Source organism: Equus caballus, chromosome 26 (assembly GCF_041296265.1).
Source record: "Equus caballus isolate H_3958 breed thoroughbred chromosome 26, TB-T2T, whole genome shotgun sequence".
Lineage (NCBI taxonomy): Eukaryota > Metazoa > Chordata > Mammalia > Perissodactyla > Equidae > Equus > Equus caballus.
This window is the reverse complement of record NC_091709.1, coordinates 44,806,586-44,822,328: the sequence shown is the minus strand read 5'-3', so window position 1 is coordinate 44,822,328 and position 15,743 is coordinate 44,806,586. Positions and strand designations below refer to the sequence as shown.

Genomic DNA, 15,743 nt, shown 5'->3' with positions numbered 1-15,743 from the left:
CAGGGTGCGGTCGACAGCCAGTGAGCCCGGGCCTACAGCTTCCTCCTTGGAATTTGAACTCCTCTCCTCAGTGGAACAGGGAGGCGGGGGACGGCTACGGGACTGTGATCCCTGGAGGCGAGTGCAGGCATCCTCTGCTCCTGGTGGGGAGCCCAGGGTTCCTGGGTCAAGAGCTCACTGGAGCAGAAGGATGGGGGCACACAGGAACTTTCCCCACAAACACTTATTGAACTGCCCAGAAAAGGTCCCAGGAATTTCCTCCAGGGCGATCTTTTTAGTAACATAAAGGTGGTGCCATCTTTTAGCTCGGTGCCCTCTCTCCCTCTGAGAACAAAGCAAACGCCCAGAAAACAGCAAAGAAATTCCTTTTTCTGTCTTCATGCCTGCACTTGCCTTGGAAATAGTGACAAGCCAGATGGCGAGTGTCGCCTTAAGGGGATTCATCGAGGGCTCGCTGAGTACGAGGGGCTGGGCCTGGGGAGTCCCGAAGTGGGACACGGTCCTTGTTCGCAAGGCGTGCACGGTCTGGCCCTGTTAGTCTCTCAGTGAAGGAGAGCTCTGTGGGCGAACCCTTGGGTGGTTCAGGCCCCCCTCCAACACCCGACCCCCACTGGGGACTCAGTTCGACCAGCCAGGTGCACCTGGTTCTGGGATGATATACTAAGTCCATCCCGAGGTTCTGGAAGAGTCACTGGGTATCATCAGTGCTCAAGAGATGGATGAGAATGTTCCAGGCAGAAAAGAAAGATGGGACCCAACTCTCCTGTTCTCACTGGTCAGCCAGCCGCGTGGGGGTGGGTGCTGGGATCGGGGAGCTGAGACAAGATACTGCAGAGGTGGATCCAACTCCAGCTCCGGCAGGTCGACTAGAGTGACTCTGGCAGCTACCTTCAATTTTAAGCCTCGTTTGTTCCTCCAAAAAATGGGTATCATTATTCCTGTGTCACTTAGATATGCTGTTATAAAACAACTTCCAAGACCTAGCCTTCATTTAAAAAAAAGGCAAGCTGGGAAAAGGTAATAAGTCCCCATTTGTGTTAAAAACATGCTCGGATCTAGAGAGAACATTTCTGGAAAAACACGTAAGAAAGTGTTAAACACAGACGCCCCCGGAGAGGACGGGGGTCTTTTGTATCGTCTGATTTTAAAAATCAACTGCACGTGTTATATGTTTATTAAAATGTATTGAACAAGATTACGTAGTACATTTATTAAAATGTAGTTAACAATGAAAATTTTTTTTGCTGGAAAAGAGCAAAAAGGAAAGGAATTTCTGCCTTTCGAGAGTCGAGAGAGAGAAGCGAAATTCGCACGCACGGTGCCCCTCACTCACGGTTGGCACCTGTCTTTTCAAGCACCCAGGGCCGATCCTGGATTAAGTGGCCTGGGAACTCCTGTCAACTAGTAGAGAACCTTCCGGACGGCTTCTGGGTGGGTTGTTGGGACGTATGCCCAGCCCCACACTGAGCCTATATCCTTTTCTCCAGGCCAGGCTGACTGGGGGATTGACAGAGCCCTGCTCCCTGAGAGAGAGGTGATAACCCTGGAGTCTGGAATCCACAGTTGCCCCTTGCTTGTCACCAAAATGGTGGGGTCAGAACCACCCTCTCTGCTTTAGGACGGAGGAGTGTCTGGGGCTTTGCAGTCTGTACAGGGGAAAGGCAGGCGGGGCCCAGAGCTCAACGGAAGGGCTGTCTGCAAACAAACAGGATCCAGGTGCTCGTGCGGACACAGGGGTATAAATGAATCTTCTTGGCTGACCTGGCTTGTCCTCTGAGCCCGCCCGTGACCATGGAGCCCAGGGTGCTCTGGCTGCTGGCGGTTGTCCTGGCCTTGGGGTTCTCCAGCTCGGCCGGGCAGTTCGTGGGCCTGTGTGAGTACCCCTCGGACCTTTCTCCACCCCACAGCAGGGAGGGCCCGGAGGGTGGCAGGGTAGACACACAGGATGATGGGAGGGACACAGAAGATACAGGCCTGGGGGCTTTCTGTGTGCTTGTGGAAGGTGACCAAGCCCCCGCATTGATTTAATAATTGCTGTTTACCAGACACACGCATCTTCTCTCAACAGCCCTGTCAATTGGGTCTTGCTGTCCCCATGTGGCAGACAAGGAAACTGAGACCCACGAAGGTCCATAACTGACCTGAGGCAGCCCTTCTGGTCAGTGCTGAAATCAGCATTCGGCAAGGCCTGCCTGGCTGGCGGCCGATGCCCAAGGCCGCCTCCCTGTTCCTTCTCTGCCAGAGATTTCTGAATTACAACACTGGTCTTTATTCACAGTTTTGGCACGTTCACAAAACAAGAAGGAAAGACAAAGGAAAATGATTATTTCCAGAACATTTCAGTACATACAGACAATTTTCGGGTAGCTATTGCATTGCAACTCCAGGTGGGGGACGCGGCTGTCCCACTAACCCAGTTTGAAGAAATCAGGTGTGGCTTTAATCAGGTTATCTATGAAGCCATGTTGAAGCCGGCGCTCCCAAGCTTGGTGCCTGTTAGAATCACCCGGAGAGCTTTTAAGACTCCTGGAAGCCAGGATGTGCCAATTCCATCAGCATGTCTCTAGGTGGGAGCGGGCCTCAATAATTTTTAGAGATCCCTGGCGATCCCAACATGAGCAATTTGGGAACCACTGGAGTAAGGAATTGTGGACTGGCAGCAATAGAAGAGGGTTTCAGAGACTTCTCATGATTTCTATTTTCTTAAGGAAAAATCCAACTAGGTAATAAGGCAGAGTGGACTTATGCTGAAGTTTGGACATACAGGCTTGCTAGAAAAATGAGTATCGGAGACTGAGGGATGTACAGGGCAACTGTGACAAGCCAAACAATTTGGGGACAGGGAGATGCAGAAAAGAAATAGAAAATAGATGCGCTGTGATTTTTCTATTGAATGTATATCTCCTATTATACATTCATTTTTTTTTTTAAAAAAAGAGGGAAAGTTATCATTGATAAAACAGTGAAGGGGAACTTTGGAGCCCAGATTCCCAAAGGCTCCTGCCAGCTGGAGGAAACCCAGGCCCGTCTTGTACTGACTTACCGACAAGGGGCTGGGAGCCCGCCAGTGAGAGAGACACCCTGGAAGACGGCCAGAGTTCCTCCTGAACACTTCTCTTTAAACATTGACGTGGGAAAAGGGTCCCCTGCAAGCAGATGTTGATGGCGGTGTTGCATCCTTTGAACTCAGGAGCTGGGGGGAGGGTGCGAACTTGCAGAATGCAGCCAGAATGACTGGGCTTTGTTCCGGACAGCGGCCAGCCAGTGTGCCGTCCCCGCCAAGGACAGGGTGGACTGCGGCTACCCCAAGGTCACCCCCGAGCAGTGCAACAACAGGGGCTGCTGCTTCGACTCGAGCATCCCCCGGGTGCCCTGGTGCTTTAAGCCCCTGCAGGAGACAGGTGAGCTGGCCCCACCGCACGCGGGGGGTCCTTTGCGTGCCTGGAGTGGATTCTCCAGTTCCCCAGGAAGTTGCACACACCCGGGCCCTGGGCAGGACACCCAGCGCCATGGCTGTCCATTGGTGGAGGCCTCAGTCACAGGCTTCATGCCCAGGACAGCCAGTGACTGTCCCCTTGTCCCCTGCTGTCCCCTTGCTGAGGGATTTGTGCAAAATACAAAAGCAATCATTTCGAAAACGTGTTCAAAATCGAGGTACCATGTAGAGGGAACGAGTTCAAAAACTATCCTGGAAAGAGACGGAAAACACAGAGGTTTGGAAAGCTGGGCTGACGTTGGAGGCCATATTCAGCCAATGGACCACCCAGAGTCTCTGTCATTTGTGAGGAGCTCTCAGCAGACGGCAGACAGGCGGCAGTACTGGGCATGGAGCCCTGGCGCCTCTCTGCATCCCACTGTCTTCCCACCACCCTGAGCCCAGCAGGAAGTGCACCACCCCTTCTGTGGTGCAGTGGGTGCAGGACAAGCACCCCGGGGAACCCCATGTCAACAGCAGATGGCTGTGCACACAGATAGCTTGCTGGCCTGGCTCCACCGGCCCCGCCCACCACATCTTGGGCGTGGAAGTCTGCTACAAGCCACCTGGTGGCTGGGGTGCTGCCTCACCTCCTAAGAAGGAGATAGCTTTCCTGGCGCCTTCCTGGAATCAGCACCCGAAGGGGCCATGCTGGTCCTTTGAGCCCAGCTCCCTGATCAAGGACGGGTCCCCTGCCCGCTGTCAGGGCCTCCTCCCCCTTCCCAGCAAATCCCAGCAGAGTCTATATAAGCCTTTGGGACCAGGAAGGAGAGTCGCCTACTGCCCCTTCCCTGGTGGTCCCCATTCTTTCAGCTCCTCAGCCAGCGATGACACCCTCTTCTTTGAGCACCGGGTGACCCTGCAGTGGCCATCTCATTTATCATCTGCCCCAGTCCCCGGGGTCATGGTGGGGCATGTGGCTATTCTCCCACAACACTTCCCCAGCAACCTGGGGGACAAGGCAGCGCTAAGTGCTGACCTTGAAGCCTGTCTTGACCTTGAGAACCAGGCAGCCGGTGGGTAGAGACGAGACTGCTCACAGTGACGCACGCCATGCTCTGTTTCCAGAATGCAAATTTTGAAGCGATGCCTGCTGCCGGTGGACACCTTGGGATGTGACCTTCCACGCTCTGGGCACCCTGCCCCCCATTCTCAGCTCGTCTCTGCTTTCCTATCACCCTGCTCCTGGCAAGCAATTCTGTGAAAATTAATGTCTGGGGCCTGATGTCTTAAAGAATAAAGATCCCATACTCAGTATGAGGACAGGTCTTCCTTCCTGAGACTTCATGCTGTTGTGTTTTATTTCTGCCAAGTCGCTCTCCCTCCTTTCTGAGCTATTCGCAGAGGGGGCTGGCGGGAGGGTGTCACAGCATCTCCGAGCAGAGGGTCTGCCCCCGGCCTCAGGAGCCGGAAAATAACCCCTCAGTAGCCACGTGGCTTGTGCAGATCCAGCGTTGACGAGGCTGCCGTGGGGATGTCCTCGTGTCAGCTGAGAAAAGACATTTCAAATCTATGATTCAAGAAAGATGATTAACGTCTTTCTTGGTGAAGAGAGTGAACCAACAAAACCACCTCACAAAGTGGCACTTTTGGGCATTGATTTGCAAGTCAAGTTTAACATCTTGCGTGGCTTTCTTGTACCCTTTTCTTCTGGAAATGGATGCAGCTTTGTGAGCAAATCAACTAGTATCACCATGCAGATCCCACCTCAAGTCCTCACGATGTCTCAACAGCCCCTAGAGGGAGGGTTGTCCCCCCCGCCCCCACTTTCTGGGACGTGGAGCTCTCCATGGACACCACGAGGGTCTCCAAGGGGAAGCTCAGCGTGCACCCCCTGGTCACTCACAGTCCCGCCGGCCGCGCGTCCTGCGCTGTCTCCGCTGGTGGCGCTCTCCTAAGGCACAGACACAATCCTGCCGTGCGCTCGTTCACACTGCACAGCGGCCCGAAAGCAGCACAGCTTGCCGAGGTGGGGTTTCTTGGTCTGAGCCACCCTTCCCACTGGAAAAGGGACGCCGGCTCCCTTCAAAACAACAGGCTTTGTTTGGGGGGCTTGCCCTTACGGCCAGCTCCCCAGAGCTGACAGTACCCCTGGACATGAGATATTATTACACCTGTCTTACAGATAAGGAAAGGTAAGGAGAAGAGATTAAGTAACCTGTCCAGTAGCCCCCACTGAGCAGGGACCACATCAGGACGCTGGGGTCTCTGCATTGGAAGCCCTGTATGTCCCTGCGGATGCCCAGCAGCTGTGCCTTCCGGGCCCCGGGAGAGAGCCCTTCCAGGAACAGCTCAGACCATGCGGCACATGTGAAGTGCGGCCTCCTCTCCTGGGGACCCTGCCGGCCTGAGCAGTTCTTGCCCAGACGTCACCCTAGGCCCGCCTCTGGATCCCTCTCTCCCCACAGACCGAGCCCAGCCTTTGAGGCCAGGCCGGACCTTAGCTGGAGGGGTTTAGGGGTCACTCTGGGCCTTGAGCCTCAGCCTCAGGTCACCGTGCCGTCTGTCTGGCTCTGATAACCGGGTTCTGCCCTCTCCCTCGCTCCCCCGCTGCCTTTCCTCTAGGGCGGGGGTCTGCTGCCTCCTTGCCGCCCAGCCTTATCAATGGGAACAGCCTGCCTGCACTTCCAAGGAATTCCTCACCTGTCTCTTCCTACCTCCCCCACCCCTGAGTTCGGGTCTGGACACCTCCTCCCACTGTGGTCCCCATCCCGCCCCTGGACTGCCTGGTGTCTGCCACCGCGCTCGGCAGGGAGGGGTTCCAGCCCAGAACCTGCAGCTGGGGCCCACCTCCCTCACCCACCGCAGAGCCTGTCCCTCCCTTACCCATGACAATGCTTTCGGCATGTTCTAGACAGTTCCCCAGTTACCCTCATTGCCCCATGTGTGGGGGGGATGGAGTCTGCTACCATCCAGTGGAAAAGAATTCGGTTGGGACATTGTCACGTGAGGTCCCTGTGACACGGCACATACCCCCCACGTGCAGGTCCCCACGCCTGGGCCAGGGGCCGCCCTGCAGCTGCTGGTCGCCGTGTGCTCCCCACACCCTCCACCCTTCGAGACGGGGCCAGCCTTGTCCCTCCCCTCCGACTGTCCTGAGTCCCTATCTGCTCCTGGTGGCTCCCCCTGACCCGCTCCAGGTGTTCAAAGATGCAAGCTGGACTCCGCTGCAGGTGCAAACAGGGCCCAGGTCAGGGGAGGGCAACCTCACCCCTGCAGCTCTCAGCACCAGTTCTGACACCCCTGCGCGGCCCCGTGCGAGGACTCAAGGAAAATCACTGCGGCTCTCGACCAACAGCTGAGGAATCAGTACCCCAGGGGCCGGGCGTCCCGAGGGAGTGCTCCAGTGGCTGAAGAGCGGCTGCTTTTTCTTGCTCTCTGGCTGCCGGGACCCTCAGAGGAGGCTCACCCCCGGGAAGGACATGGCAGTGGGAGCCACTCTTGCTTCCCCCACTCAGCCACACAGCCCTGCAGGGTGAGGAGAGAGGGAGGGCCTGGGCCAGTGACAAGGGACAAACCCCCCGGAGGCATGAGGATCCTTCAGATGGAGCCCGTGGCCCAGCCGAGCTGCTCAGCAGCTGTCACCTCTCACAGACACTGCTGGCACCGTCCACCCTGTCACTCGGTGGCCAGACCAGAGCCACTGCTTCTCTGCTAAGGCCATGGACACCACCAAGGAGGACGGTCCTCGCCCACATCCCCCACCCCCCAGATAGCATCTTCTATTCTGTTCTTGGCCGTTCAGGGCCCCCGTTTTGAGAGTGTGTGTCCCTAGGAATTTGGGAAGAGCCCAGGCCAGACTCGGATGCTGAAACAACCTTCACGCCCAGTGCAGGAGCCTCCTTCCGTGACCTCCGTGCTCAGGAGAGTCATCGGCAGGTGGGGGCTGGGGAGACGGGGGCTTAATTTTCCCGTCCTGGGGCTCAAAGCTCTCTCCCCAAACTCTCTGTTATTCCTGCAGAGGGTGTAGGGGGCCATCACTCATGTCAGGCTTCTGGCGGGCCGCCCCACGCTCCCTGGGGGTCCCGGTCAACCTGAACACTAGCCACCTACTCCAAAGCCAACAGCTTGACGAATGGTCCAAGGACTGGACGTGGATCTTAGAATCATCTGAAGAGTTTTCAAAGATCTCAGAGACCCAGAGATTAGATCACAGCCTTGAGGCTGGGCCGGGCCCCAGCAGTGTCCAGCTGGGTCGAGAAGCGGGGTACCTCCACCTGTGCAGGGTGGACACCCGACAACGAGAGCAAAGTGGGTTGTGAGTGGCCGAGAGGTCAGGGGGGACGAGAGCTCCAAGCCGGAGATGCAGACGCTGACCCAGAGAGCCAGATTGTTGCCCCCTGGCCCGCGTACGTTAGTTACAAACTAAACAAACAAGAAAAACCTGAGGCTCACTTGTCCGCACAAAGCCTCTGGCCAAGAAGACCACAGACATCTGGGCACCTCATCAGGCCACTTTTTAAAAATGTTACCTTAAAATATCATTTATCTTGGTTACTGAGTTTTGGGGGCACCCCCTGCAATTTTATGTCTTACCCCAGCCCTGTCCTTAGCCCGTGGGGGGCCGTTGATATCCTTGTAAATGAGTTCACAGGGCACCAACATTGGCCAGACCGCTCTGACCCACATGGAGTGAGACACACGCAAGCTCATTTCCCACCCCCACCTGACCTGGTCCAAATTGCAGTGACCAATAGCCCCCTCTGCTGGCAGACGTGAGTGACCGCACTTCCTGCAACCCCAGCTCCTTCATGCCTCCTCCCTTCCAGTTAAGATTTGATACCCCATCACCCAACTATCCTGCCTCCTGACAGCCTCCAATCCTGAGCAAAGCCCCATTTCCTCGCAGCTCCCCAAAATCATGTAACACAAACCCAAATCCTAGAATAAATCTTTTCTTTTCTTTTTATTTTTTGGTGAGGAAGATTGGCCCTGAGCTAACATCTGTTGCCAATCTTCCCCTTTTTGCTTGAGGGAGATTGTCCCTGAGCCAACATTCATGCCAATCTTCCTCTACTTTATATATGGGATGCTGCCACAGCATGGCTTGATGAGCCCAGGATCTGAACCTGCAAACCCCAGGCTGCCCAAGCAGAGCGCACGAACTTAACTACTACGCCACTGGGCTGGCTCCATAAATCCTTTCTAACAGCCAACTTGATGCACAGATGTTCCTGTGGTCTTTGGCAGCGGGATGTCAGTCAGCAAGACACAGGCCAAAGACTTGGTGGGGGAGATGGGGGCCCGTGGGCATGTGGTTTCAACCAGTGGGTCTCAGTGGGGCCTGCATTGCCATAGGGGACGTTTGGATCTGTGGGCACGTTTCTGAGTGTCATATGAATGGGCGGTGGCACTACTGGCATTGAGGAGGCACAAGGCTAGAGATGATGGCAGGGATCTGGGATGTGCCAGACCATCCTGAGGACTTTCCAATGCCCTGCTGGACGCTCGGGGCAGCCACAAACCTGTTTATAATGATCTGAGACCAGAACCACCTTCTGTTTAAATCTAAACAGAAAGTTGTTGTTTTGTTTTTTCGAGGTTTGACTATCCCAGAATTTTCCGGGAATGCAGCATCGTGTCACTCAACCAAAGGAAGGCTCTTGTTTAGCTTGGAGCGTCAGCCCAGTTGACCGTTTCAAACACATCTTCTCCGGGGACAGGGCCCCTGGTTTGCGAGCTGTCTGCTCAGCCTGCCTGGGGCTGCCCGCATTCCTGGGTGGCTCACTCACAGCGGTTCTGTGCAGGGGACTCTGTGTAGGGTCCTGCCTCCACTCCACGCTACCGCCATCTCCTCTCGTCCAGTCGTGCGGAGCGGGGACATACTGAAACACAGGGTGCTAGTGCATTAGATACCACAGTCCTTTTATTTCTCATATTTTTATAGGGCATTATGCATATGTATTTTATTAAACGTTGTGCGTAGGCGTGTATATTAAGTATGAATTTCATTTCAGGACAGCAAAAGGGGGTCTTGTGAACAACCTGGTATAAAGAAGATGAGGGTTCTGCTGGGGTGGAGCACCTCCCAGCCAGGCCCCCTTGCCTCCCCTTGCTAGCAGGGTGGTCCTGGGAGGGAGGAGACCCCTACCTGTGCAGTCTGAGTCGTTCCCATTTTTTCAGTCTTAAACCTGAATCACCGCTTTTGAACTTAAAAAACCCCGAATGCTGACAAATGTGTTCTCTGGTCCCCCTAGGACCACCTCGCTAAAGCCCCCTCCCCCTCCTACCAGGCCGAGATAGGGGAGGGTCACCAGGCCCCGGGGTGGGGGAGGGGGCTCACACCGCCCCCATCATCCTGCACCTTTACTGCCCATCCAGGCGTCCCTTCCCTCTTTCCAAGACAATCCATTTCTCCCCAACGTCCTCCCAGCTGTGGGGGCCCAGCGGGTAAAACCTGGGGTTTCCGAAGGGCTGGCCACCCGTGCGGGGACTCCCAGTGGTTCTCCCAAGACCGCCCTGGCGCACACCCCGCACCCCCACGCACAGTGATGGGTGACTCAGTGGCAGGCACCTCTGTCCACCTTGGAATGTCCTATAGCACTGCAGTCCCTGCCTTGTCCCCACCCCTCCCTCTCTCCCTCCTCCACCCTTTCTCCCCACGCCCCCACCCCAAGCATCTCAAAGGGGCTCAGCACTGACTCCAGGAAATCCCTGCGTCAATGTGTGTGGGATGGCCCACCACGCTCCCCACAGGTACAAAAAAAACACCACCTTGTTGCTCCCTTTACAAACTGACACCAGGTTTCCACCGATGAAGGGAACACTTCATTTTCACAGATATCTCGGAGTTTTTCCTCATTCTCCTTTTCCCTGGGGTTGAATCTAACCCCAGATATGGACCCGGGCCCTAGGGCCCTACGGAGGGGTAGCCCCTCGGAGGGGGCAGGAGGGGGTGGGCAGGGGGCTCCAGGGCGCTCATTTCAGTGAGTAACCACGGCTGCTGTGTGTCCCCCCAGGGGGAGCTGGGAGCAGCCCCGCTGATCCTGCAGGCTGCAGGAGGGCCTGGGAGGGCATCCCAAACATCCTGGGCCCCCACCCAGGTGCGCACTAGCCCAGGGGAGCTGGAGGGAGTGGACGGGAGGAGCAGAGGTCTGGTGGAGCTTGCAGAGCTCCACTCCACCCACCCCAGCCTCTGAGAAGTGTCCCAGGGCAGGCCAAGGAGGACCCTGCCCAGCCTGCGGAAGTCAGGGCCCTAGCAAGCCCCAGGCTGGCTCAGCAGGGGAACCTGGACAAAATTTACCTGAAAGTGCCTGGGTGTGTAACAGCAAGATGGTAAGTTAACACGAGGGAAGCCATCTTAGGGAAAAGAAGCAACATTGTAACTCTGACCCTGACTCCCTAGCCTCTGTGAGTACATTCGAGCCTGCTCACAGCCTAGATGATTAAGCACCTCTCGCTTTTACAAAATACCTGATCTGCTAGTTCTATGACTCTTTCTTATGCAAGTCTCCCAGCTGTGATAAGACAACTTTGTTCTCTGAGGTCCCCAGGAACATGACGACCTCCAGAAAGAAAAACTCTGCCTTGGTGCCCGTCGCGAACGATAGAAGACAGAGGTAACGTGGCGCCTTGAGGTTTGTCGCACCGGAGGGTCAACATCCCTAACCCGCCCCTTCCCCGCCCGTTTCCCCGTCTAACTGCCTCAGGATCCTGTATCATTGGAAGACGGTTCTTCAGGACACTAGTCTGCCATCTTCCGACAATGCCGGCTAATCATGTAAGTTTTCCTTTCTCAACCACCGGCTTGTTTGCAATTGATTGGCACCAGATTGTGGCGAGCAGAATGAGCCCCTTTTTGCTCAGTTACAGGTGGGGGCTTTAAGTTCACAACAGAGAAAAGTCAAGTCACCGTTTTGCGCAATAAATTTTAAGGTGAGGGTGAAACGTGTCCACTACACATCTGTGTGTCCACCCGAAGTGTGCAGCTGCCTCTCATCTCTCCAGGGTCGGTGTGAAGCCCCCCCACCCCCCAGCTCAGAGTGGAACCCGGGGCAGGGGGAGGAATGTGGAGGCGGATTCGGCTCCCAAAAGTGCGCCACGTCTGGGGCAGGGGGGTTTCTGCCCTTAATCCTTCCCCCAAGAATGGACAGCTCATGGGGCAGCCTGCCGGGCATCACTGTGGCTGAATCCCAGAGCGGTTGGTAAAGACAATCTAATACTGACTGAGCAGGTGGCATGTGTCACACACTGATCAAGCCCTTGAGATTTGCTAACTCATGGAATGCTCTTAAACAAGCCCACGAGGTGGGGGCGTTACCATCCCCATTTTCAGATGAGCAAGCTGTGTAGTAATTGGGTCCAGGATCCTCGGCCAGGACAGCCAACACACCAAGAGCAGGAGGCAGCCCCCGGCAGGGAGCCCTTCTAGAAGGTTGTGTTTGCATTATAGCACCTCCCGTAGGTCATTCTCATCTAATTCATTTTATAAGTTGCAATCTATTGTGAGTAAAGAAATTCAATAGTTAACATGCTCCCCACCTTGTGCAAAGGTTCATAATAATTTGCTAGGTTTGCCAATGAGACACTGAAATGCTAACGAATCTTGAATAATTACGTTTGCCAGGAGCCAGCAGAAAATCCCAGGAAGCCCGATTCTGCCCTTGAGCTCTATGTGACCTGCTGGGGGTGGCCAAGGGGTGCGTGGTCTTCCTCGGGAATTTTAAACAAGGTTCTTGGCTCTGGATGGTTGATGTCTATTAAGTACCCAGAGAGCGCTAACCAATTTTAACATTTGGGGTTAGGAAGTGCTACCGTGTGGACCAGAAATGTTTTTTTCTTTTACCCAAAATGCACTGGATGATTTTGTATTAATTCTTACTCTACCAATGAGGAACTTGAGAGAAATTTGCTCAAGGACACAGCCTTGCTCAGGTTCAAATCTGGGATGTGTTGGACCCTTTTCCTGGGCTGCTGGTCATATCCTCGGTGGACTTCAGGCCTCCTGGGTACTCAGTTGATGCTGACTGTCCGTGGCCCAAATGGCCTTGACACCGTCCATTAAACCCCCCTACCTCCTGGGCAATCACCTCTAAAATTTTCATCTACCAGTGGCATGAGGTAAATTAGGAAAATGAATTGGATTCCGTAGGACCCAGGGATTATTTTCATATCAAATACCTTCCTCACTGACTCGGAAATGGTACACATTTGTAGAACCTTCCAGAACCCATGGAATGAGAACTTTGACTTGCCCAGGAGAAGTCAGACCCCCTTGCTGCTGGTGGAAGGGGAGAGAGACACTGGACTTCCCCTGTCCCAAAGCTCTGTGGCCGTTAAGCCTGATGATTCTTTCCTGTGCTGTTTACACGCCTTTGCCCCTCGAGTCTAAGTATGGTTGATCATTAAAAGCATCGCTTTGGCGTTTCTTTTTTGGCGATGGTTCCTTCCTCGTCAGCTGGGTAGCTGTGTATTATTCCACAACATGTTGGATGTTTTCTGGAATTCATCACTCTGTTCAAGAATTCTTAAACTTTCAATGGCATAGAGAGGAGGGTCTTTGCTTCAAACTGAGACACGAATACAGGGTCAAATCAACAGAGTCGCTGGGGAGACGTGAGAGGGAGAAGCGAGGGCAGGCATAACGAGAAGTCTCAGACCTGGCTGAGGGTCTGACATTTCTGAATGGAGAGGAGGAAGGAAAGAGTGGGTGGGGAGAGCCTCAGACCATGGCCAAGTTCAGCAGAGGTCTCCAAAGGGCCGAAGGACAGTCCCCAAACCAAAGTGCCACTTCGAGGAATCCTGTTTTGAGCAGGAATGGCCTGGCGTGGTGCCACGGTGGATCCTGAGGGCCAGCAGCTGGCATTGTCAGTGGGCTGTGTTGCCTCAGGTTCTCCTGGAGGGATGTCTGGGTGGCGGGTCGCATATCTCCAGGGTTGTCATGGAAACTCCTCCCTTGCTCCCTCCGAGGCCCTTCAGGGTCTTGGGCTGCAGAGGCTGGAAATTCTCCTCTCCAATGTCCAGTCTTTGGGAACTGGATGCACAGACCCTCTGAGCCTCAAAGTTCCCAATGGCAAAATGGGGACAATGGCACTAGCAGTGTCAGCGAGTGTTCAATGACTGCAAAAGCAAGAAGCAGGCTCACAGAGCCCTTGGGAGGTCCAAGCCAGCGAACCTTGGTTGGCCACAATGCTGTGTGTGGGGCTTCTCCGTCCTTCTGGGCTGTGGGCCCTTTCTTCCTTAGCTGTGTGCTGCTTTTGAAATTGAAATGTGCTTTAAGCTGAGTGAGAAGAGCCAGACACCAAGACCACATGTGTGATTCCGTCTACATGACATGTCCAGAATAAGACAATCCGGGGAGACGGGGTAGGTTGGTGGTTGTCAGGGGCTGGCGGGGGGGACGACGGGGAGTGACTGCTGATGGGCACAGGGTTTCTTCTGCAGGTGAGAAAATGTTCTGGAATTAGAGAGTGGTAATGACAGCACAATTCTGTGAAATACTAAAAAGCAGTGAGTTGTACACTTTACAAGGGTGAATTTTCTGGTATATGAATTATATCCCAATAAAAAATGCACATATAAAAACCCAAATGTGCTTATACCGTTCTTTGTGGACTTAGTGATTTTGGACAATGTCTGACTTTCTGCACTGAGAATTGAGAGTTTAGTTCCATGGATCAAGGTGTGGGCTGGCTCGTCTGGTCCTGAATGGCATCGGTCCTGCCAGATGGCCTCTGAAGGGGCCTTGTCCCCTTCTAGGTGGCCCCAGGCTGAGGGCTCTCTCCAGACCCCACTAAGGGCACAGGAATTATTAGCTGCTTCTCTTGGGGCAGCTGTCTCTGTCGCTGATGTCCTGGATGCGGCTGCCTTTCCCTCTTGGGTTCTGTGGGGCACAGGCGCTCCCCACTTCTCCCCATCCTACACACCTGCTCTGTTCTCTGTGAGAGGCCATGCTCAGCACCCCATGGGGCACAGCCCCAGCGCCCACCAGAGGGAGCCCTCGGACACCAACAGCCATTCTCTTATCGCTTCTGTCTCTCCCATTCCCACTCCCCAGCTCTCACCAATCCTGGGGATTTTTCTTGACGCATGGAGCTCCCTTTTCCTTCTGACACCACCTCTCAGATATGACAACCAGGCAAGGAAATTAGGAGAAACGAATCAACTTCCAAGGTCCCGAGCCAATGGGTGGCCGGGTTGCTGGTCACGCCTGGCTGTGATTGCATTGATATCTTGCAAGTGTGGCAGCACTGAGCACGGACACACACAGCTGCTCACACCGGGGAACCAGCTAAGAAAGGAAAAGAAATATCTCGGGAAAAATCTGTTGATTCTCCTAGAAGAGTACCCTGGGTTTTACCTCTGGTTCTCATGTCATCATCTTTCTGTAGAATGAGGTTGCCAATGAGAGGCACTTACTTTTACTGCCGAAGCCACAGTGATGTTGCCAGTGAAGACCGGCACTCCTGGGTGAGGCGGGACCCACATGAGCTAATGGCTGAGGCCCTGGCAGCCTTGTGTGGGGTCCCGGCGCCCTGGGCGCTTGCAGTCCCCGAGAGTCACTGGAGGCCAGAGGGCCGGATGGGACAGCCCTGAAAGCCCCCTTGGGGCACCGTGAGAGGGAGGGGCACACGGGGGTCTGCAGGTCCCATCATCAGTGGGCGCTCTCTCTACGCACCGCATTTACATCTTGGATTTCCTTCCATTTGGGTTTCCAGAAATCCTTCTGTGGTCTAAATTATAGCTTATGAGGATATCACTACAAGGATGCTGTCCAATTTTTCAGACTTATTAAAGCATGTTTGTTATCGTGGAAACAACCATAGTGTCGATCAGAAGGGAAATGGCTGCATGGATTCTGGAACGTTCCGGCAACAGTGTGCCCTGCAGTGGTTAAAGCTAGAATGAGGAGCCCTGTGCTTCTGGTCTGGAGCGCTGTCTGCAGTCCGTACAAGGGAAGGCCAGCGCGTGGGGAGGCGAGCCAGTGCCGCGCCCGTCTCTTTCTTGGGGGTGATAAGCAGATGAGAGAATAAACTGTCCTTTGGTTGTCAAGGCTGGTTACCTCTGGGGGTATGATTGGGGTGGGTTGGAGGTGAGATGATTAACTTTCGTTTTATTTGTTAAAACAAGTGTGTGGAATATTTGTAGTTTAAAAATGATGACGGAGATCATTTTGGAAGAAGTGGGGAAGGAAGGGGGATTTTGATGGGGGAGGTGGCGGGTGGTTTGGGGGCACAGAACAGCATCTAGGGACAGAGAAACCTAGGCAGGAAGAAGGGACAGGGAGCCCTGGCTTTTCTCTCAGTCCTGTCCCTGAATGCACACCGTC

General features: G+C 54.5%; 1 protein-coding gene across 1 annotated transcript; it reads left to right on the top strand.

The window, feature by feature from the left end:
* The first annotated feature begins 1,712 nt into the window (after positions 1-1,712).
* TFF3 (trefoil factor 3) lies at positions 1,713-4,755 on the top strand. The gene is made up of 3 exons (XM_014736495.3): positions 1,713-1,873; positions 3,255-3,401; positions 4,544-4,755. The coding sequence occupies exons 1-3, from the start codon at positions 1,792-1,794 to the stop codon at positions 4,555-4,557; spliced, it is 243 nt and encodes an 80-aa protein (XP_014591981.1). The 5' UTR covers positions 1,713-1,791; the 3' UTR covers positions 4,558-4,755.
* Positions 4,756-15,743: the final 10,988 nt, after the last annotated feature.